The 24914-nt window shown below is 39.1% G+C and overlaps 1 protein-coding gene across 1 annotated transcript; it reads right to left on the bottom strand.

Annotated features, from left to right (window-relative positions):
• Positions 1-10873: 10873 nt before the first annotated feature.
• LOC114165258 lies at positions 10874-12508 on the bottom strand. Its single transcript, XM_028049915.1, has 2 exons — positions 11575-12508; positions 10874-11469 (listed from the first exon to the last, which is right to left on the bottom strand). The coding sequence occupies exons 1-2, from the start codon at positions 12506-12508 to the stop codon at positions 10874-10876; spliced, it is 1530 nt and encodes a 509-aa protein (XP_027905716.1).
• Between the last annotated feature and the right edge of the window lie 12406 nt (positions 12509-24914).

Raw genomic sequence — 24914 nt, forward strand, 5'->3', positions numbered from 1 at the left:
AGGTCTCACCTAGAGACCCCAAGGAATTTATACGCTGACACGGACCAACATTCATAGCTCAGCAATAAACGAACATAAAATCGTATTTACATTTCCATACCAACCCTTGAGATTAATTCCTCATACGCATCATATTTCGAATCCATACCTCTGATCATCACCACCCCATGAATCTAGGGCCTCATCTCATATTAAACACGTGTCCCTTTAGTTCCAAACCACTCATTCATTTCACATGCCAATATCATACCCAACCCGTCATACGCAATTCATGAATCATGCCAAACATACCTCATATTCCATTATATACATATCACTCATCATACAATCATACTCAACCAAAATAGATCATTCAGGAACAAACAGACATCCAATCGCAGCACTGTCTCGCCCAGCACCTCGCTCAGGCTGAGGGGTCTCGCTCAAGCGAGCCACCCCCTTCGCCTAGGCGAGGGCGCAAGAACAAGAGCATGAGCAACGCGGGATCTCGCTTAAGCGAGATCCCTCTCGCCTGAGCGAGTTGCCTGCTCGCTCAAAAGTCACAGCAGGTCGCCTGGGCGACCATTCGTGGAGAAAAAGGCTTAGGCGAGCCTCTGTTAATCTCGCCTAGGCGAGACTAGCTCGCTTGGGCGAGTGTATCAGTGCCCGCCACTGTTTTCACCTGCAACAGACGCAAAGACATACCGCAAGCAACAATCCCACCGTATCATACATCTAAATCAACAGGTAAACACAAAAGAGAATCACCAAGCACACAAAACAGCATACTCGCACTAAACGAACAGAGGATTCTAGCTTCCCGTACCTGGAATAAGCTAGCAAACGACCCAACACTCCCTCGACACCGAACGCACGAGCACAACAGCTCAAGGAGCGAATGGAAGAACTGAAAGGATAGTGAAACAGAAGCACGATATGGGTTACTTGGAAGCCCTAACGGAAAGGAACGAAAAGGAACAATGAAGACGAGAATGGCTAGCATAGTACTTACATGGAGTAGGAGACAACTTCGAACTAGCTCGACAACGGCAAGTGCCTAACCCTAGCAGAACGTACTTTTGGCGCACTAAGGAAGGTGACGGCTACGATTCTGAAAGAGTGAAAGTGAGTGGGGGATTAGGGCAACATAGTAGGATCTTATATGTTGGGCCGGCCCTTAGGCCCACTTACAAGGGTAGCCCACTAACTTTAGGGCAGAAATAAAAAGGGGGTCTTACATAATTTTTCTTGTGAGACATTGTTGGAATTATTAACATTATTTCACTAGTCATATATGCATTTGAAAAAAAAAATCTAATCTTTTTATTTAATTAAAAATATCAGTTGGTTTATCAATTACAAACTTATAATTTCTCTTAAGATATTTAATTATGAAAATAAATCAAATCTATGTTTATCCAACAAATTATCATATTTTAAAGATTTTTCAAGGTTTAAACATTTTTCTTTCAAAAAATTTACATTCTAGTAACTTTATTTTTTAACATTACATAGAAAACAAAAAATATCTTCCTATATTTTAAATTGTTCAAATATACTCTTGTAAGGCCAAGTTTTCTGCCTTAATGTTTTAAGGGTTGCCCTTAGCCTAATGGGTCTAAGAGCTAGCCCAAGGAGTAAAAACAGATCCCATCTGCCCTAACGTTACTATTTCCCTCACTTTCAGAAATAGTGCCTCTTTGCCTCATTGAGCAGCTACGACGCTCTGCTAGGGTTTTGTCGCCAACAGTCTTCGAGCTAGCTCAAGCCAGATTTCCACCCACGTAAGTCAACTTCGAACTCGTACGTCACCACTGGGCAAACTTTTACCGTTAGGGTTTGGTAGTAACTCGTGCTTATTCTGTCTAACCGTTTATTTTCAGCTCTTTGGCCACCTTAGGACAGTCGTGCTCGCTGTGTTCATATTGGGGGTTTTTCCGCTTAGCTCTTTCAGGTAAGGGAAGCTAGACCTTACTATATTTCCCGTGGGGTCTGCCTATTTTACGAGCTCTTGATGATTTTATGGTCTGTGTGAGAATATGAGTGTTTGAGAATGCATATTTGAACTGTTTGGATGTGTGTGGGTGGCTGTTGCATGAGAAAGCAGTGGCGGGTGCTGGTTTTCTCGCCCAAGCGAGCTAGTCTCGCCTAATCGAGACTATCAGAGGCTCGCCCATGACTTTGTCACTCGAATTGTCGCCTAGGCGACTTGCGTTCTTTTAGAGCGAGGTGGGCCCTCGCCTAGGCGAGAAGGGACTCGCTTGAGTGAGACCTCGCTGAGTCACATGTTCCCTTGTCGCGCTCTCGCCTAGGCGAGATGGGATCCGCCTGAGCGAGAGGGTCCCCTTTGCCTGAGCGTGCCATGTTAGCTTGGGCGAGGCAGCGGGCAGGTTTTGCTGTTGCTATTGAGTGGTTCACTGAAGTGTGGTTTGTTATCTGACCCAAATGCTTTACTAGAAGGGTTGCGTGATGATGGCATGATTAATATGTTATATTTGAAATGAAAATGGCATGTTGGTTGATTGGGTATGAATTGAAAAGCATGAGTTGTATGAATTGTTGATTTTACATGATATGCATGTTATGAGGAATTCTTGATTGGTGGATGGGACATGATTAAAGTATGGGTAGGGCATAATTCCATGACTCTTGTAGTGAGAGATCTTGGTGGCGCCTCATCGGTTGGACGTAATTCCATGGACCCTCTTAAGGGGGAGTCCCTGGTGGTGCCTTGACAAAAAGGACGTAATTCCACGGGGGTCGTGGTGGTGCCTCAGGGCCATGGCATAATTCCACGAAGGCCACGTGGTGGTGCCTCTCGTAAGGGTATAATTCCGTGAAGGCCTTGCGGTGACGCCTCATTGCTAGGACCTAATTCCACTGCCACGTGGTGGTGCCTCAGTTACGTATCCGGATAGTTAAATCTTAGGGTTTTATATGGATGGGTGTTTCACATCGGGTGTCTGTTATGTAAGTTTGCATATGAATGGTATGTTGAGTGCCTGTATGATGACTTTTCGCTAGCTTACCGTATTGTTTGCTTGTGTGTTATGCGTGGTCTCTTCCTTTGCAATGATCATTAACTTGGTTGATGTGAGCAGATGTGAGAACCCCTGGCAGTGGTGATGGTAATAGGAATGGTACAGCTTGACAGATTGGACAGGTGTTGGGCCCACTGTGGGGCCCATTACTGGAGGATTTTATTATTTATGTTTTCTTGTCCGAACAAGACCTAGTATTTGTATCTGTGTTATTTTCTGTACATTTCTAGTTGGGCCATGTGGGGCCCTTTTCTTGTAATCCGGGTATATTGAACGTCTTGTACACCTTCTTTCCCTAAACCCCGTACTCTCTGAATGTTCATGTATGTGATGTTTTATTAATTGAGGTTATTCAGTTTTTGGGACGTTACATTGATGGTATCAGAGCGGTCGTTCCTTAGGTCTGTGGACTTGGGTGTCCGCTTAGTTTTCTTTGTGTTTTCTGAATATTCTTAGCTAATCCCTGTTTTATCGAGCCTAACCAAGTGACTTTTCGATGCCAGTGAACTATGGCACCATCTCGTAGGACTCCGCAATCTTCTCAGGACGATGCGCCAGATATCGCCAGAGCGATTGTAGCAATGGTAGCTGTTATGACACAGCAAAGTACGGCAATGATGCAACAACACGAAGCATCAATGCAACGGCAAGCGGCAGCGCTTGAGCAGCAACAGCTAGTGATGCAGCAGATTGAGGCTGCTGGGGCGGCTGTTGAGGACGCTCACAGGCAGCATATCGAGGCCCTCCGCTAGTTGAAGGAGAACAGGGTAGCTGCCCCTGCTTTTGGCCCGGAGCCACGACCTACAGTCCGGGAGTGGAGTTTGGAGGACTTTCTGAAACACCACCCCGTGAAGTTTGGAGGCAAGACCAGTCCAGACGCAGCAAACCAGTGGTTGAAAGACCTGGAGAGGATATTTGATACCAAGATGTGCCCAGAGGAGAGTAGACTGGCATTCACGGTGTATATGCTCACGGGTGAGGCTGAGCACTGGGAGGACCATCTGGGTCCAGGCACAAGCACGAGGAGAGGAGGAAGCCCTACACTAGGCCCCATTTCCAGTCTCAGGGGTCTAGGGAGTCTTCTTCCCAACAGAACAGGATTCAATGCTACCAGTGTGGGGGACTACACAAGAGGAATGTCTGCCCCCAGCTTGTAAGCTTCAAGAAGTGCAACAACTGTGGCAAGGAGGGCCACTTTGGGAGGGACTGCCTCACCCTTGCTAGAACAGTGACGCGACCTCCAATACAAGCTCCTGCACAGAACCAACAGAGGCACAGAGGCAACAGGCCTCAAGCGACCGGCAGAGTGTACGCCATGACCGGAGCGGAGGCTGCAAGCTCAAGTAACCTTGTTATAGGCCATTGTTTGATAGCTAGGAAAGCTTGTTGTGTGCTATATGATTCTGGAGCGACACACTCTTTTGTGTCAAATGCATGTGTGGAACGGTTGGGTCTGCTGGTGTGCGAGCCACAGTGTGAGCTCACGGTGTCTACCCCGACATCGGGTTTGGTCAGGACGTCATCCTTGTGTGCGAGGTGTCTAGTGGAGGTAGAGGGATGCAGGTACAAAGTGAACCTAATCTGCCTACCTCTATACGAGTTGGAGGTAATCCTAGGGATAGATTGGCTCTCTGTCAATCGCATTGTTATCGATTGTCGAGAGAAGAGATTGTTATTCCCAGACTCGGAGGAGCCTGAGTTGTTATTCCCAGACTCGGAGGAGCCTGAGTTGTTATCATCCTAAGGGGTTCTGAAGGAACTGCGAGGGGTGCACAGTGCTTTGTGATCTTCACGCATCTAGAGGTGGAAGGAGGAAAGATGGAGTCCGCCATACCAGTAGTGCAAGAGTTTGAGGATGTATTCCCAGAGGAAGTGTCGGGGCTACCTCCTCACAGAGAAGTGGAGTTCTCTATTGATCTAGTGCCGGGGACGGGTCCGGTGTCGATGGCTCCATACCGCATGGCTCCAACAGAGCTGGTTGAACTTAAGAAACAGATAGAGGAACTGATGGCAAAGCAGTTTATCCGACCCAGTGTAACATCCCTAGGGAATATTACTTAAAAATAAATAATAAAAGAAATAATTATATTAAAAGTCATCTCGATAAAAATCCCAACGCGGGAAAAAAATTTAAATTCATTAAAAGAGTGCGCCAAAACTCATAACTAAATCCATAAAATGTTACAAGTTCCCAAAATTTGTATTTAAAGCATAAAATACACGTGAGTAACATCCTAGCTCTAATCCCACTGCTAGCCCTCACTCCGTCGCTTGGACATCCTTAACATCACCTGTGCCAACATCTGCTCCCGTGTAACGAATCACACGATCATCGCCATACACAAACACACAAACAAGAAAGGGTGAGCTGAGAAAAATAAAATAAGAGATATACAATATGCAAAATAAGGCATACATCCATCTTATTCATTCTACATAATTCTTGGCCAAGACCTTAACCCCAAGGCTTTATAGCCTTCAAATCACACAACTGGTTAGCCTTGGACTCGGGAATATGATGCTCACACGAACCTACCCGCTCGTGGTCCTGCCTCTACGAACCTTCCCGCTCGTAGTCCTGCTCTACGAACCTCCCCGCTCGTAGTCCTGCTCTATGGACCTGCCCGCCCGTAGTCCAACACATGTGATCCACCAGCCCCCGTACCTCCCCGCACGTGGCATCTCCCAACGTGAGTACGGAACATATGAAACTACCTCGCTCGTATCCCCACGTGAGAGTAACTGGATATGAACCTCCCCGCTCATATCATCACATGTTATCCACCATCCATGAACCTACCCGCTCATGGCACAACATCTCCCAATCCAAGCAAAGCATCTTCGTTAATTAAAACAACACACTAAGAAAGCAAAGAACAACAGTATTTTCACTTGGCTCTACCCCCGCGCCGACAGGCGAAATTGCTCCAGACCGCCTGGCGGTATCCACTCACCGCCAGGCGCCAGCGACCCCCTAGGCCACTGTTTTCTCGTCACCGCCTGGCGGACCTCACCGTGCCGCCAAGCGCCATCCCATACAGGAACCCCTGACGCTTGTCCCACCGCTTGGCGCACCTACCCGTGCCGCCAGGAGCTGTAACAGTAATGAAACCCCTCTGGTTTTTCTTTTAACAACTCAGTTGGTCTAATATGATTAGTGGATCCATTCCAGGGTCCCGAATAACTATTCTATAGAATGTACATTATGGTTAGTCTACAACTAGAATAAGTATCAACACCTAACCTTTACCATGGTTACCCCTTTATACAAGCTTTTACTATATATGAGCTTTGTTATAGTAAGGCAGTTCATCCCTTTCCAAGGACACAGTCCACAATTTAATACCCTCAATTACACTCTAAAGTACATCCCGCTGCATTAAGCCAACCTTCCCTTTCCATCAGCTTAGTATTCTTCCCCATAATTCCCCATGCAATATAACATAACCAATTATCGCCACTCCTGATTATACCCCCAATACCAAAAATTTGTTTAGTCACATTCAGCCATAGCTAGTCGCAATTTCACCAATACCATGCTTCTAGAAACCTGATCTGGTAATCACAATTCTCCTCTCTCCCTTTTCTCCCTTATGCACAATCCAAGACCATAATTAATTATACATCTACTCTTTACCACCCCTTAAATTAATCATCCCAGTATTCTATTTTCCCCAATTTTCTATGTTGCCAAATTACCAATACCCTCATCTACTCCAAATCTCTACCCTCAATTCCGCCACCAAGACCTCACGAAATAGCCCCCCTGCCGCGTCATCGCCTGGCGGCGCCTTGCTTGCCGCCAGGCGGAGTAACAGTGCCTGCACGCACCAGGCTTCTTTCACATCTGTGACAGACTCCATCCTTTTTCCAATACTCAGTTCCATTACCTCCATTCACCCAGAATTGACCATATCTCTATTAAGGACTAGTTTCCTATTCTTAATTCAATGCATATAGACTCCTTGATCTTTACCCTCTTGAATTCTCCCAAATCGGTTTATTCACGATTATACCTAGAACATTGCCATACTTCGAATTCCAATTGATTACCGCCCAACAAAATATTCAAAAGAAACTTAAACATATCAATTTCAATAATCCAAATGATTAACACGCAAACAGCATTACAAATCACCAAAAATAGTACGCAACAATGTCGCGTCGCCTGGCAGAAATTCATCGCCGCCAGGTGGTTCATGCCAAAACAAGAACAACACACCAGTCTGATGTGTCGCCTGGCGGTAGGGGATGAACCGCCAGGCGGTTTCTGGAAAAATCCAGAAACTTCAATACAATAGTGCAGAAAATGACGCAGTGATCATGCTATGATTCAAGGCATTGTACAATTATTCGATTGCAATAAAAAAAACAATAAAACAATTCCCCTAACCTAGATTCCTTGCCAAATTCTAATCGGTATGCTTATCCCTTCACAAAAACCTTCCTAGCCTTTGTTTCCAATCCAATCCTTGGTGATTTCAGCCCCACCACTTCTCTCAATCAGCCCCAAAACTCTGAAAAACCCTTGCTTATGGTGAGTACGAACTTACAGTGCACCCTTTCTCTTCTTATGACCTTCTCTCTCACAATCACTCTCACTTATTACCCTTTTAGTGCCTTACACAAATTTTATTAAAAGAATTACACCAATGCTAGTCCAATGTTTAATTACCCCTTTGTTTTCCAGCCCTTAGGTTACCTCTCCATTGGCTGCTAGGTTTCTAACCCTTTCACATTCATGCCAAAGGAAAAATTTGCAAAAAGAAATTATTTAGTTCTCAACAAGGTTTGAACCCACACTCATGCACATACCAAACCAAGGCCAAACCACTCAACCAATTCATATTTCATGATAACTCCTACAATTCTAGGAATTTATCATTACACCCCGCATTCAATATATAAATACACAAAAACGCATAATTTAAATAACATCCAAGTGGCACACATAGGACTCGAACCCAAGTCCTCACACATAATAAAGTACTCTCAATCACTTGAGCTAGTACTTTTCCACGTCATAGTTCCTCACCTTAATTGCTTTAAATGTTCCTATTACCCGTCATAATTAAATAATTAATTAAATAACTATTTAATTTTCTCGGGTCTTACATTACCCCCACCTTTAAAGATTTTTGTCCTCGAAAATAAGACTTACCAGGAAATAAGTCTGGATAGGATTGCTTCATGCGATCCTCCATCTCCCAGGTCATTTCCTGAGTAGTCTCATCCCATAGCACCTTCACGGTCCAGATTTCCTTCCCACGCAGCTGTTTCACTTGTGAGTCTAGAATTCACACCGGTCCAGTGCTCACCGTCAAATCCTCTCGAATCTGAATATCATCCGACTCCAGGACGTGAGACGGATCTGCAATGTATTTCCTCAACTGAGAAACGTGAAACACATTATGCAGATTCGCCAAGTGTGGTGGCAGAGCGATCTCATAAGCTGCAACGCCAATTCGCCTTAAGATCTGATAAGGCCCAACAAACCTCGAAGTTAACTTCCTTGATTTGATGGCCCTCCCAATGCCTACCGTCGGGGTCACTCTGAGGAATACATGATTCCCAGCCTCAAACTCTAGAGGCCGCCTCCTCTTATCTGCATATGACTTCTGTCTGGTCTGAGTGGCCCTCATTCTCTCTTGGATCCCTCTAACTTTCTCAGAAGTCTGCTGTAGAAACTCGGGACCCAACACCAATGATTCCCCATCCTGGTTCCAACATAATGGCGTCCTACACCGCCACCCATACAACGCCTCATATGGAGCGATACCAATGCTGGTGTGATAACTGTTGTTGTATGTGAACTCCACTAATGGAAGCATGTCACTCCAACTACCCATATGATCCAGCACACAAGCTCTCAAAAGATCCTCCAATGACTGGATGGTACGCTCCGACTGCCCATCGGTCTGCGGGTGGTATGCAGAACTCATCCTCAACTGCGTCCCCAACGCTGCCTGTAGAGACTGCCAAAAGCGAGATGTGAATCTCGGGTCTCTATCTGACACTATACTGGCAGGCACACCGTGCAACCTGACCACTTCCCGCACATATAACTCGGCCAATCGGTCCAACGACCATTTCTGATTAATAGCAAGGAAGTGAGCACACTTTGTCAACCTGTCCACTATTACCCAGATTGAGTCATGCCCTTTCGCAGACCTTGGCAAATGAGTTACGAAGTCCATGGCAATACTATCCCACTTCCACTGAGGAATATCCAACGGCTTAAGTGTACCCTCTGGTCGCTGGTGTTCAATCTTGGCCTTCTGGCACACCAAACACGATGCCACGAAGTCAGCAATGTCGGTCTTCATCCCATTCCACCAGAAAGACTGTTTCAGATCCTGATACATCTTAGTCATACCTGGGTGTATGCTAAGACGGCTTTTATGGCCTTCCTCCATAATCTGTTTCCTCAGTCTCCAATTCCCAGGCACACAGACTCTCTCTCTGAACCTTAGGATACCATCTGTCCCGATCCTGTAATTTTTCCCCTTCTCAGTCCCAATCCAACTCACGAATTGCTGCAACTCAGCATCATCCTTCTGTTGGTCATGGATAGTTCCCAACACATCACTAGTCAGTGTCAGAACACTGCATCTAATGGAATCCTCACTCAGCTGTATACCCAGGTTCATATCCCTGAGTTTCTCAATCAACTCCAGCTCCTTCACCATCATAGCTGAGATGTGCACCCTTTTCCGACTCAAGGCGTCTGCCACAACATTAGCTTTACCAGGGTGTTAAAGCAACTCGAAATCATAATCCTTGAGATACTTTATCCAGCGCCGCTGCCTCATATTTAGCTCCTTCTAATCGAACAGATATTTCAGGCTTTTATGATCACTGAAAACCTAAAATTGGGAGCCATACAAATAGTGCCTCCATGTTTTAAGGGCAAACACTACAACAGCTAGCTCCAAGTCGTGGGTAGGGTAATTCTTCTCATGCATCTTTAACTGTCTAGAAGCGTAGGCTACCGACCTATTCTCCTGCATTAGTACACAACCCAAACCTTGGTAGGATGCATCACAATATACCTCAAACACCTTACTGCTATCTGGAATAATTAGAATCAGAGCTGTAGTCAACCTCCTTTTCATCTCCTCGAAGCATTCCTCACATTTGTTAGTCCATGAGAAGGGTTGATCCTTCCTAGTGAGTTGAGTTAACGGACTCACCATTTTAGAAAATCCTTCCACAAACCTCCAGTAGTACCCAGCCAACCCCAAGAAGCTTCTGACTTCTGTTAGTGTCCGAGGTCGTTCCCATTTCAATACCGTCTCAACCTTACTCGGGTCCACAGCTATACCATGCGAAGAAATCACATGGCCCAGAAACTGCACCTCGTCCAACCAGAATTCACATTTGGACAGTTTACCGTACAACTGATGTTCCCTCAAAACCTCCAGCACAATTCTCAGATGACCCACATGCTCTTCCTTAGTCCGAGAGTAGATGAGAATATCATCTATAAACACCACCATGAATTTGTCCAGATACGGTCTGAAAATGCGGTTCGTATAATCCATGAAGACAACTGGAGCGTTGGTCATTCCAAAGGGCATCACGACATACTCGTAGTGTCCATATCTCGATCTGAAGGCTGTCTTCTGGACGTCCTCTGGCTTGACTAAGATCTGATGATAGCCAGACCTTAAGTCAATCTTGGAGAATACTCCTGCCCCTCTGAGCTGATCAAGCAAATCATCGATTCTCGGCAATGGATATTTGTTCTTTATCGTCAACTTGTTCAACTGCCAATAATCGACACACAGCCGAGAACTACCGTCTTTCTTCTTTACTAATAACACTGGGGCTCCCCACGGTGAGGCATTGGGTCAGATGAATTTCTTCTCTAACAGGTCTTCTATCTGATTCTTCAACTCTGCTAGTTCAGCTGGTGCCATTCTGTACGGCGCTACCGACACTGGACCCGCTCCAGGGATTAGATCAATTGAGAAATCTATATCCCGGCTGGGTGGTAACTCAGGTATCTCATCCGGGAATACATCAGCGTATTCATCCACTACCGATATTCTGCTGATCTGTTCCTCGGTGCTCCTCTTCTTTTCTTGGGCTACTAACACAAAGCAAGTAGATCCTTGCCTCATCTCTTTCACTGCCTCTCCCGATGTCATCAACTCTATCCCCTCAGTGTCTGGAAACACAATTTTGCGCCGTCCACAATCAAGTACCACATGGTTGATAGACAGCCAATCCATTCCCAATATGACCTCCAATCCCTCCAAGGGCAAACAAACTAGATTCAACTTGAAGCGTCTGCCCTCTACTTCCATCAAGCACCCAACACAGGCTAAATTTGTTGAAACCTGTCCAGATGCCGGTGTCGAGACTATCAACTCGCATCCAAGGTCACGAGTAGACAACCCTAATCTCTCCACACAGTCATGGGATATGAAGGAGTGTGAAGCTCCTGAGTCAAATAATACCAACACACTGTTACCAAAAAACAAACAACGATCCAGAATCAGATTACCTGATCGGGTGGCCTATGTGCTGGTCATGGCAAAAACCCGGCCTGCGACTCTCGGCCTGTCAGATGAGGATGGCTGAGGTCGTGATGCTGGAGCAGTCTTCCTATTAGGACATTTGTTGGCGAAGTGTCTTAGCTGGTCATAGGCATAACACTTACGAGTGCTCATGCCATTGCCTCCGCTGCTGGCGGGTCTAGTACAATCTTGTCGTAGATGTTCACCTCCACAGTTATAACATCTCAGTTTCTGTGAAGATGCAACTGGTCTATTATAAGGCTTCTTCTGTGGTCTGCCCTCAACATTATTCTTCTGTGTGCGGTTGACTCGGCTGGGTCCCATCTCCAATTGCTCGACGCTCTTGGCTTGCTCAACCAAGATCGGGAACTCTCGCACCCTCAACGGTACGATAAAACGCCTCAGCTCATGTTTGAGGCCGCCCTCAAACTTCCTACAGCGCCATTCTTCCGTCACCGTCTGGGAATAGAACCTTGAGAGGTACTCAAACCTCTCCACATAGTCCTGCACTGACAAATTTCCCTGCTGTAGGGTGAAAAACTCTGCCTCATGCTCATGTTTAGCGCTGTCGGGGAAGTATTTCTCCAGGAACCTTGTCCTGAAGCTGGTCCATGTCACCTCTTCCGCTCTGTTTAGCATCTGTTGTTGCATGCTCATCCACCAATACTCAGCCTCGGTCACCAGCAAAAATGTGGCGAAGTTAAGCTTTTGGGCCTCCGTGCACTCTATCACCCTGAATATCTTCTCGCACTCTCGGAGCCAGGCATCAGTCTCATCTGGGGTGGCCTTCCTAGTGAATTTCGCCGGCTTATGACGCATGAAATCTTCCATGGTCATAGGCCTCACAGGCGGAATCATGGCTCTTGGTGGTGCTACTACAGGTTGCATGGCATCCACCATCCTGTGGATTGCGTTAGCAATCTCATCAGCCCCAGCGGTATTCCTTCGCCTCCTGTTTGCCATTGCCTGTGCACGCCACATATTTCAGCTGTTAAAATCAAACAGCTAAAGATTAAAATATACTCTATCAAGCTTTAATAATCAATGTAAATCATCCAATTTCATACAACAAACGTCAGCTCACTCCTCAACTTTCCCAAAAGCATCAAAACGTTTGCTCTGATACCAAATGTAACATCCCTAGGGAATATTACTTAAAAATAAATAATAAAAGAAATAATTATATTAAAAGTCATCTCGATAAAAATTCCAACACGGGAAAAAAATTTAAATTCATTAAAAGAGCGCGCCAAAACTCATAACTAAATCCATAAAATGTTACAAGTTCCCAAAATTTGTATTTAAAGCATAAAATACACGTGAGTAACATCCTAGCTCTAATCCCACTGCTAGCCCTCACTCCATCGCTTGGACATCCTCAGCATCACCTGTGCCAACATCTGCTCCCGTGTAACGAATCACACGATCATCGTCATACACAAACACACAAACAAGAAAGGGTGAGCTGAGAAAAATAAAATAAGAGATATACAATATGCAAAATAAGGCATACATCCATCTTATTCATTCTACATAATTCTTGGCCAAGACCTTAACCCCAAGGCTTTATAGCCTTCAAATCACACAACTGGTTAGCCTTGGACTCGAGAATATGATGCTCACACGAACCTGCCCGCTCGTGGTCCTGCCTCTACGAACCTCCTCGCTCGTAGTCCTGCTCTACGAACCTCCCTGCTCGTAGTCCTGCTCTACAGACCTGTCCGCCCGTAGTCCAACACATGTGATCCACTAGCCCTCGTACCTCCCCGCACGTGGCATCTCTCAACGTGAGCACGAAATTTGTCAATATGTTTCCTGTAAAATAGTCGTAGACAACTCACCAGATCAATAGGGGAACATATGTTTAGGATTGAAAATCATTATATATTGACTGTGTATTTGTTATTCTGCAATATGAGAAAATAAGAGGAATTTCCAAACCCTACAACTATGCCTCTGTTATTGTTTTATAAAATGGTATTAGGAGTCTCCGTTTGAAAGAAAATCTGAAGTCAAAACCCCATTTTTTTTTCTCAAAATATGTCTGGAAAATCAACCCCAATTATGGTTCAACCAGAGGGCATTTTTAATGTTGGAATCACACTCACAAAGTCAAACTATGATGTTTGGTCACAACTAATGGATATGCATATTGCAGACCAGGAAAAAAACTTATATCTTAGCTGTCATGTGAAGCCCCCTACAAAGATGGATGAAGGATATGAGAAATGGTATGCCAGAAATAATGAAGTGTTACATACGCTTACCCACTGCCCACAAAATATGGAGTGCTTTATCAAAAGCCTTCTATGATGGAAGTGATGAGTTACAAGTTTCCCCTTTAAATTAAAAGGCTTTCTCTACTAGACAAATTAATAAGTCTCTATTAGAATATTATGGTGAATTGACTAAGATTTTTGTGAATTAGACCATCGTGGCAAGGTGGTCATGAAGGATCCCGATGATTTAAAAGCATATCAAGATTTTGTTCAATGCCTACGGGTACACATATTTATTGTCGGATTAGATGCCATTTTTGAACAATTTTGTGGAGAAATTATACGTGAAGAACTCGTTCCTGACTTAGAAGAATGTTATGCTTTAGTACAACGTGAGGCATTGCGTCGTGCAAGAATGAAGATGGAACCTGAAAATACTGAAAGTTTAGTAATGGTAGCCAGTAATCGATCAACTCAAAATTGGCAGCATCAAAATAAAGAAAACCATGCTAAGACCACTACAAGTGATAAATGTACCTATAAATGCACCCATTGCAACCAAAATGGTTATACAAAAGATTGTTGTTTTGAGATTATAAGATATCTTGAATGGTGGGATCATAATCGTGATTCAAGAAAGAAGAATTCCAATAAAAGCCCCATTGCAGCTACTATTGAATCAAAGTCTAAATATTCAACTATTGAAAGGAGCTTTGCTTTGGTAACAACTACAAGTGTTATTGGTAAGGCTTTAAATATTTCTGAGAATAGTTTGAATAACACATGGATAATTGATTTTGGCGCAACCAATCATATGACATTTGATTTTAGACAAGTCTCTTCTCTTAAACCTCACAAAAATATGTTTGCACTACCAAAGGTAACACAACTCTAGTTATTGGAGAAGGATCTTTAACCTTCACTGATATTTTGAATTTAGACTCTATTTTAGTGGTTCTAGATTTAAATTACAACCTGTTATTTGTAAGACCCGAGAAAAATTAGAAAAAAGATAAACACATAGAAAATATTGATAGCTTGTTTGAGATTGTAGATTTATTTAGATTAAGTATTTTATTTTATTTTGATATATGATGGAATAATTAATTGATCGATTTAAGTTAAGTGTTGTTTATTTATTTTAATTATTTACTTAATTATGGAATGTAAATTATATATGTATATAAATAATTCATGCGCTTTATATAACCATAATGCGTGTAGTTTAGTGGTTAGCGCTATGAATTTGTGTGTGTAGGTATATGAGTTTGAATTTGGTCGTCCTCTTGTAGTGGTTTTAATTATTTTATTTTCTCTTTCTCTTTTGTTTTTTTTTCTCCTTGCTACCACATAGAATAATCAATTTTATTTTCTGTTTTGGAAATCATTGCTGCCACATTATACATATATTTTAGAAGAATAAAAATGGCCAAAATATTTATCTTTTGCTTCTCATATTTTCTTTTAAGTAGATAACCTAGGTTTTGGTTTGGGTTGAGGGATAAAAACCCTTAGTTTTAGGTTCATTGAGGATTAGAAAAGAGGGAGAAGAAAACGACAAAGGAAGACTTGAGAGAAACCGTGAGGAGAGGGTGGAGCCGAGAGAGTCTGTGGTTGGTAAAGCTAAGGCAGCGAGAGTAGCATCTTGCGAAGGTAGGGGAAGCTGAACTTGTATTCTTTTTCTCTTTTGTGATTTGGTGCATGGTTAAGTTTTTTAGTTGTGCTTTACACTGTTGTGAACTTGTTCAGTGGTTTCCCGTTTACGTAAACGATGTCTGCATGTAGATATCGGGGTCACGTTGGGCTGGGTTCATGGTTCTCCACGTTTTCGTTTAGGGGCGCATGGTTATACGTAGGTTTGCTCATGGCGAATGCATGGGGTTGTAAACCTTACAAGGGGGTTTATTTCTCTTTCTACACTCTTCTTAAAGCTTGATATGTTGAGTGTTTTATTTTTGTGAGAGATGCAGTGTGTGGAGTAGAGTGTAGGTTCAGTTCTTTATTCGATTTTATTCACGGAAGTGGGGCAGAGGTTGTTCTCATATAAGGTTTTGAAAGGTGCAGTTTCCACATTTTGTCCATTAAACATTACATGAATTCTATTCACATTTCTTTTTCTCCAAATACCTAAGCTTTTCTCTTCATTCACGTGAGTGTCACTAAATGTTTGATGGAGAAGTGGTTATGGTTTCAACTTGTAGATGAGTGTAGCGACAGAGAGAGTATGTGGACAATGTTTGTAGTTTTCAACTCATTTTATAGTGAGTTCTTTGAAGTGTCAGGGGTTGTGTTTTACGTTAAAGCTTGGTATTCCTGATAACGTTATCTAGTAATTTAAAACAAATTGGTTGCATTTGTGGCATATGAAATCTGCCTCTTCTCAATTGTGGTGCAGCTTTATGTAAATGCATGTCTTTTGAAATTGGTAGTGCAACTCTAGGTTGCAAAGTTTTCATGTTAGGGGTAATCCTTTTATGTAATTGGTCAAATGCACATTCAATTTTCTTTCTCTATGTTGCAGTTCACGTGATGGTGTTGGCCCGCATGCAAATTTATTTTTTCTTCTTAAAGTTTTTTATTCCTTTTCTTACTCATTTTAGATGATTAGTAGGTGCCACATGAAGATTTGGTGTATTCCCTTTGTACCTTACGTGTTTTTAGGGGTTGCTAGAAGACCATTGCCCCACAAAAGCATTTAACCTTTTTTTTAAGGTTTGAAATGAAATTTGTTTCCTTCTTTGTGATTTTCGTGTGTAGACCACAAAAAGGTATTACCATTTCTCTCTTTGTGTAGTAAATTCTTAGCTTTTGGGGAAATCATGGTTTTGTAAACTAGCTTTTGTTCTCTTTCCTTTTGATTTATTTTTCATGTTTGAAGTGTATTCATGTGAATGGTTTTGTTGATACATCTCATGTGTTCATTGGTGCATTGATGTTCTTGATAAAACATTGTACTAGTTGTAGTACTTTCACGTGTTTGCATGGCCTAGCTTAGCGTTTAAGTTTGTTTTTCGCTTGGATGGTTATTGTATGGTGGGCCCGAGGTGGGAAATTTCTCCCAATTTTCACGTTGCCATGGTCTGCATGTACATTTGTTCATTTCGTTCAAGTTGGTGGTATTTCTTTCATAGCTTGTAAAATAGTGTTTTACATCATAGAGACATCACAAATTCATGGGCACTACAGCTTTATTCTTTTAGTTGGCCATTTATTTTAAGGAGTTAAACTTTGTGAGTTATACAACCATAGTTGCAATATCAATGTTATATCTTTTGCTTGGTTATATTTTAGTTGCATGGTTATGGAATTAAAATGGTGGCTTGGTACTTTAGCTGTTTGTTGTTTCTATAGGTTTGGAAATCATTAGTAAAGTTTGTTACTTGAATGTATAGTTTGGTAAGTTGATGGGCTTTTGTCATGAAACTTTATTTCCCATGTATGATGTGATGGTGTGTATTTTGTTGGCAATATGTAATTTTCATGTGTTGCATGTTGGGAGCATTTTGCCTTGCTGGAAAGCTCTTGGTGAAATTAAGTGTTGTGTAAGGTTTTTCGTACCTAGAGACCTAATGAAGACTCTTTCGTCTGTGTGAAGCAGTGGTAGAGGATTGGTCCGTGTGTTGTTGTACTCTCTCACCTATGTGAAGTAGTGGGGAGGGGAAAGATGTTTCGCCTTATTTTGGCTCGCTGCGAGTATAGTATCCGGTGTGCGATGCATCAACGTTTTTTCTCATAATTCCTTAAGGAATAAGGGAGACAATGTCGCAACCGAAATCGCGACGGGACGACAAACAAAAAATTAAATTTGAAAAAAAAAAACAGAGTTTGGAGTCGCCACCATAGTTTATTCTGGAAAACTACGAAAAAATCAAAAAGATAAGACAAGGTCTACAAAAAACCAGATTTTGGGTCTGAGAGTCGGTTACGCGTGGGGAAGGTATTACCCCATAACGTTCGTACTATGATGATACCTTTAATTAAATATGCAAAAGGATGTGGTTTTCAAAATATTTATTTTCCCCAAAAATAGTAATAAAAGAATATACAAAAGAAATAAAAATAATTTTTTTGTTTTTTGGGCCCAACAAGGATTAATCCTCGCTCTTACGTATCTCCATTCATAATGGAGAATTAGGGTTACGTAGTTCTTTACAAAAAAAACTATTTGGAAAATGGTTTGAATTTTTTGATATTTTTGAAAACCTTTTTATTTAAATTTTTCGTATTTTGAATTATTTTAAAATTGGTGTCACGCGACGCGAGTGCTTGGACAAACACTTGAAATAAATTCTTTTTTTTAATCTTTTATTTCTTTCATTTTTTTAATCATTTATAATTTTTTAATATTTTTTAAAGTTATTTAAAAGTGGATGTGGATGTCGTGAGCAACAAGATAGATATCAAAAAGTAAACAAAGAAAGCTATTTGTTTATTTTCAGATCATCCATATATATTTGAAAAAAAACAAAAGTTAAATTGGATGTCATGCGACACAAGTGGCCGGGCAGACCCTAAAGAAAGTGGAAAAATATTTTTTATGATTAAAAAAAATGAAAATTGGAAAAACTAAATCAAAAGATGAAAGAACTGAGAGTGACGTACCTTCAAAAATTTTCAATATCTCCTCACCTTTTCTCTGTTCTTTTTTCTTGCTTCCTTTTCTAATATTTTTGTGTTTGTTTTTCCAATAAAGATAAAAATGAGAGGTGTCTATGTGGGTGGTAATGAGAAAGAATTAGAGAAGTATAAAGAATGTTTTCTTCTCTTTTTTCTACCTCCTTCAATGGTTTTTTTTTTTAAAAGGGATAAAAAAGGAGCTGAGTAAGTGGGAGTGGTGATAGGGAAGAATTAGAGAACTGCAGAGAATATTTTTTTCTTTTTTTTCTCATATGATAGAGTGCATATTTATACTCTACCTTGCAATATCAATGCAATCTCATCCTTAATTGTAATGAGCAATATAAGGAAGAAATTAGTCATGATAGCAACACATTATGGGAATTAAATCGCAACAAATCAGAGCACAATATCAATCAAGATCAGTAATATTGATTCTAACCATTTACAAATCAGAGCACAAAATCAAATCCCAATTAGTAATATTGATTCTTACAATTTGAAAGAGATATTGCTTCTAATTATTAGAATCATATCACTAATTTCTTTATCAGGAACAAATGGTACGTTGGGTTATTGGGCTTATAAAAAAGTATGTGATAATTAAAAACAAATTGGGCTCTTCCTTTTTTTTTCTTTTTTCCATCTCTTTTAAGTATGTGATTACGATATTTAAGTATTTTACTTGGATGTGATGTTGAGTATTATTTGTCATTTTTATTGCTGTATTTCTTTTATATATCATTGTTTATGGTTAGCTTACCCCTATTTGTTTGTTTGTTTGTGTGTTTGTTGTGTGTGCGATGATCGTATAGCGTGTGTGTTATACAGAAGCAGCTGATAATGCAGATGCTTTTGGCATGAAGATGATTGACGAGAGGCTGGGGTGAACTTAGGAGTTCTTATAATTTATTTAGTTGTTTTAAATCAGATATTAAAAACTATGTAATTTTCTTTTGTTCGCAATTGTTATTTGAATTTTTTAGACAAATTGACATTTTGAACTATGTAATTTAAATCAAATTAAAAGTTTTTTTATTAGTATATTTTTAATGATAATCCTTTTTTGCTAAACATGATAATTTTCTAACTTTCCGTGACATCCCAAAATTGGGGTGTTACATTATTTGTTCCAAAATAATTACAACTTTATCTTGAGTTGTAATTTTTTGGCCTAAATTTTGTGTGTCTAAGAACGTTCAAACCAGACGAACGATTGGTTGTGGTATTAAGCAAGTGAAACTGTACTACCTGGACTTAGAGAATAAAAGCATCAACAAGATACAACAAGCTTTAATAATGAATAATTTTGAGGAAGAGAAGAGGAAATCTGAAATTTGGTTATGGCATAAACACTTGGGACATGCTTCTTTTAGGTATCTAAAGAATTATTTCCTAGTTTGTTTACACAATGTGATATTTCTAGCTTCTGCTATGATGTTTATGAATTAACAAGAAGTCATCGTGTTTCATTTCCAATGACATTGAATAAAAGTAAAATCCTATTTATGCTCATACACTCGGATGTTTGGGGTCTATCCAAAGTTCTAACTTTGGGTGGATCATGTTGGTTTGTTACTTTCATAGATGATTGCATTAGAATGACATGGGTATGCTTGATGAAATCCAAAAGTGAAGTAAAAATTTTATTCCAAAAGTTTAATAACATTATTCAAACTCAATACAATGCACAAATTCAGGTTCTTCGTAGTGAAAATGGTGGAGAATATCAAAGTCTTGATTTTCATCAATATCTTGAAACTCATGGGATCATTCATCAAACTTCTTGTCCCAATACACCTCAACAAAATAGGGCTGCAATGCAAAAAAATTGTCACATATTGGAGGTTTTCGAGCTTCATTAATACAAGCTAATATGCCTTTATCATAATGGAGAGAAGCACTTACCTCGACTGCATATTAATCAACCAGGTTCCTTCTAGCTCAAATAACTTTCAAACACCATTACAAACTCTTATTGAAGCAATAAATGCACATGCTGTTCCGAATTTACCTCCTCATGTTTTTTGTTGTGTAGCATTTGTACACCTTCATGCATATCAACAGAACAAGCTGGCCCCAAGAGCATTGCGGTGTGTATTTCTTGGCTATGTTGTGCATCAAAAAGGTTACCGATGTTATCATTCCCTAAGTAAGAAAATGATCATAACTCTAGATGTAGTTTTTCATGAAGATACGATATATTTGTCCTCTAAGGTTGAATTTCCTAGGGAATGTCATCAAGAAATTCAGACTCTAAACTCTAGATTATGAATATAATAAGTATGTAAAAGACTACTCTGAAATTGGTAACCAAAAAGCCAACAACTTGGATACAAACTGTATAAGCTTGGATCAAAGTGTCAATGACCACAACGTGGGAACTTGTTGATTGTCCAATAGGAAAGAAACCAGTTGGGTGTCGATGGATTTACACTGTGAAGTATAGAGTAGATGATACAATTGAATGTTATAAATCTAGGTTGGTGGCAAAAGGGTACACTCAAGCATACAATTGGAAGGTTTATAAAATCAATGAAAACTTTTGGCTACTCTCAAAGCAACTCAGATCACACCTTATTTTTAAAGAAGAAACGTGGTAAGATCAATGTGCTCATTGTGTATGTGGATGACATGGTGGTTACAGGAAATGACGATGAAAAAAGAAAAGCTCTACAAGATTATTTATGTGGAGATTTTGAAATGAAAGATCTAGGTCCTCTTAAATATTTTCTTGGAATTGAAGTATCTCGATCAAATGCAGGGATCTTTCTATCTCAAAGAAAATATGCCTTAGATCTTTTACAAGAAACTAGAATGTCAGGATGTCAACCTATTGATACACTAGTAGAGGAAGGTTTAAAGTTCTATGTGAATCCTAATCAAGTACCTGTTAATAAAGGGCAATACCGAAGACTTGTTGGAAGATTAATGTACTTAGCTCACTCAAGGCCTGATCTTTCTTATGCATTAAGCATTGTAAGTCAATACATGCATAACCCTAGCGAGCAACACATGAATGCAGTCATACGAATTTGAAGGTATTTGAAATCTACCCCATGGAATTCTATTCACAAAAAAAATTAAATTATTAAAGCATAGATGCATACACATATGGAGATTGGGCAGGATTAATAAATGATAGACGGTCAACTTCAGAATACTTCACCTTTGTTTGTGGTAATCTTGTTACATGGAGAAGCAAGAAACAAAATGTTGTTGCTCGATCAAGTGCAGAACCTGAATTTAGAGGTATGGCACTAGCTCTTTGTGAAGCATTATGGCTACAGAATCTTTTGCAAGATTTGGGATATCCATCCAAACAACTAATTCGATTGTCTTGTGACAACAAAGCAGCTTGTGATATTGTCCATAATCCTGTTCAGCATGATCATACAAAACATGTTGAGGTGGACAAATTTTTCATTAAGGAAAAGTTAGACGAGGGCATTTTACAATTGCCTAAAATTTGATATGAGGACCTTGGCTTATATCCTTACTATACCTATCCCAAGTTGAGTGTTTTCTGTATTTCTACTCAAGTTGGACATGTGTGACATCTATGCCACCAACTTGAGGAGGAGTTTTAAATTATTATTGATTGATTGTCAATCATATAACTTCCTTCTATATTTATAATTTGTCAATAATATGTTTTTCATAAAATAGTTATAGACAACTCACTAGATTAATAAGAGAATGTAAGTTGACTGTATATTTATTATTCTGCAGTATGAGAAAATAAGGAGAATTTCCAAATCCTACCACTATACTTCTGTTATTGTTTTATAAGAGTCTTTTTAAGAGAACCCTTTAATAATATTTTTGTCTCTTACTAATAATGAGATGTTAAAATTAAGAATGAAGTGAGAATAGATGAGATTGTCCTTTTTGATATTTCTATTTACCCATTTCTAAATAGAAATGCCTTTTGATCACAATACATTAAAGATTTTATATCATTTTAAATACATAGATGCAAAAATGTTTTAATTTAGTAACACAAAAACAGTAAATAAATGTTCTTAATATCTTTAATATATAATCATTCACATATAAATTTAACGTTGGATTAAGATAATGAGTCAAATCTTTGTCTTAAAAAAACCTTGTATTTAATTTTTTCATCATTACTAGGTCTTTGGAAAAATTCTTTCTGTAGTGTACCCTTTCCATTTCCATGGTTCATCATCCATACCTGATTTAGTTTAGAGGTTCTTGAGAAAGTGACGAATAGTAAAAAATATTTTGAGAAGAGTCACAAAATTTTATTTATAATTATACATCAAATTTGTAAAAACAAACACTATTACCTTATTATAGTGGAATGACAGTGGCCTTTGCCTAGGAATCATCCACCGCCAATATAAGTCGGTGATCCTGGATTTTGTATTAACTTAATTTCAAGAAAAATCAATTTCTACAATATTCTATAATTCATAATATTTGATTATATAAACTTATAAAAACTTAACTGTTTTATTACTTCTAATTTATTTAAATTAGACAAATATTTTTGAAATTGTATAAATTTATTGATTTAAACATATAATATTATACTTATATTAATATAAATAATTAAATCTTCAATTAAAATTATAAAAATAATAAACATATTTATCTTTTTTAAATTTTACGATGAATTTTCGTAAAAAAAAAAGAGAGTGGAAATAAGAGTAAGAGATTAAAAGAAAACAGGAAATATGAAGTAAAAAGAAAGGAAGGAAAGAAGATTGAATAAATATATGTAACATTCACTATTGAGAAGTGAATGTTTTACACATTAAACTAAGAAATACTTTATCATATCTTATTTACACTGCAATGCTTACATAATTGTATAAACTTTAGATGATTAATATCTCACATTTTGTGTTAGAATTGGTAAATCGTTTTTAATGTGTGTCACTATTTTCTTTCTTTAAAAGACAATAATGTTCTTATAAGTGCTTCAAAAGTCACTTCTTTTACTAATTACTTCATTGATATATTTATTCAAAATTTTCTCAATTTAAATTTTTTAAACTTTAAGATAATTTTATTGAGCTTTTATGTTTCTAAGTTTCACAATCTTTTTCTTTTTCATGATCTTATTAAATTTTTTTCAACTTTTTATATTTCAAATCTCGTACTTGTGAGACTTAGCTATTTCATGATCTCATTAAATTTATAAATTTTTTAAAGACAAATATTTCATAATTTTCTTATGAGTTTATTAAATTTATAAATTAAAAATTTAGTAATTGTAAAAATCTAGAAAATTGTATTTTAAAAATGACAATGTCTTTAAAATAGTGAGACTTAGCTATTTTAATATTAAAACGCTTAAGTATATATAGAAAGTTTTATAAATGAGTTTTATTACTGTATAACACACAATCTCACTTTTCTAGAGTTCTATGTCTTCTCTTTACTCACCCCATGTTCATCCGTTTGAAGATTCCAGACCGTAGGAGTGATTCACTCTGCAAGATCTTTCCAACCAACAATTAGTTCTTCCTTTTGAGTAAATAGTTTTTTCTACTATTTTCTTGGTCCCATATGTTTTTCCATTTGTATGTGCGTCTCCTATTCCTCCATGTGTCATTAGAGTCATCTATATGACTCTTTCCTAATAAGTGTTGGTATCGCACAGCGGAATGACTAAACAATGGTCAAAAATCAAGAGGGGGGGTGAATTGGATTTTTAAAAATCTTGACAGATTTTAAAATTTTTCTCAAAATTTAATTAATTAACTTAAAATAATAGTTACTTTAAATGCAAGTGCAGATAAATAAGGAGTTTAAGGGAAGAAGATGCACACTGATATTTATACTGGTTCGGATCAAAAGACCCTACGTCCAGTTGTTAATCTCTTAAACAAAGAGATTAACTCAATCACTATAATAATCAAATTACAACAGATTATATAAGAGTAAATATTAGAAAACACCTCTCTTGAACAACCACAAGAGATGAGCAAAACTCCCCCTGAATCCCATAGAGGATGACCAGCTTTCCTAGCAACAGCACAACACTCAATCTTCTAAGAACTCACTTAGAAAAAGTTATCACTCACTCACACTAGGTTTTTCAAAGCTTTCTTTAAGAATCTCACAGAGCAACACTTTGTAGTCACAGCCAAAGAACTCTAAATCTTAAAAAGGTGTTTTTGAAGTTGAACTGCAGTTCCTTAAATAGAGTTTTTGAAAATTAGGTTAAAAATTGAATCGTTATGTTCCAACTGCCAAGGATAATCGATTATCACTAAGGATAATTGATTATTCCAGTAGGTTTCTTGAAAAACAAATTTTGAATAGGATAATCGATTATTTCAGGAGATAATCGATTATTCCAGTAGGTTTTCGAAAAATACAAGTTATGCACAGATAATCGATTATCAATAGTGATAATCGATTATCACTATAGTTTTTCTAAAAATAAGAAACCTTCTAGAGAGACGAATGCAATGCTGCTAATTCTAAGTTTAATTAAACTATTCTACAATACACTTATTTTATTTTACAAGATAACATTTGCATAATTAAACACT

The sequence above is a fragment of the Vigna unguiculata genome, chromosome 10 (assembly GCF_004118075.2).
Source record: "Vigna unguiculata cultivar IT97K-499-35 chromosome 10, ASM411807v1, whole genome shotgun sequence".
Classification (NCBI taxonomy): Eukaryota; Viridiplantae; Streptophyta; class Magnoliopsida; order Fabales; family Fabaceae; genus Vigna; species Vigna unguiculata.

Coding starts and splice junctions, on each gene's coding strand:
- LOC114165258 (XM_028049915.1), bottom strand. CDS start 12,508: ATGGCAAACAGGAGGCGAAGGAATACCGCTGGGGCTGATGAGATTGCT. Junction 11,470..11,574: donor TGACAGGCCGAGAGTCGCAG/GCCGGGTTTTTG, acceptor TATTTGACTCAG/GAGCTTCACACTCCTTCATA.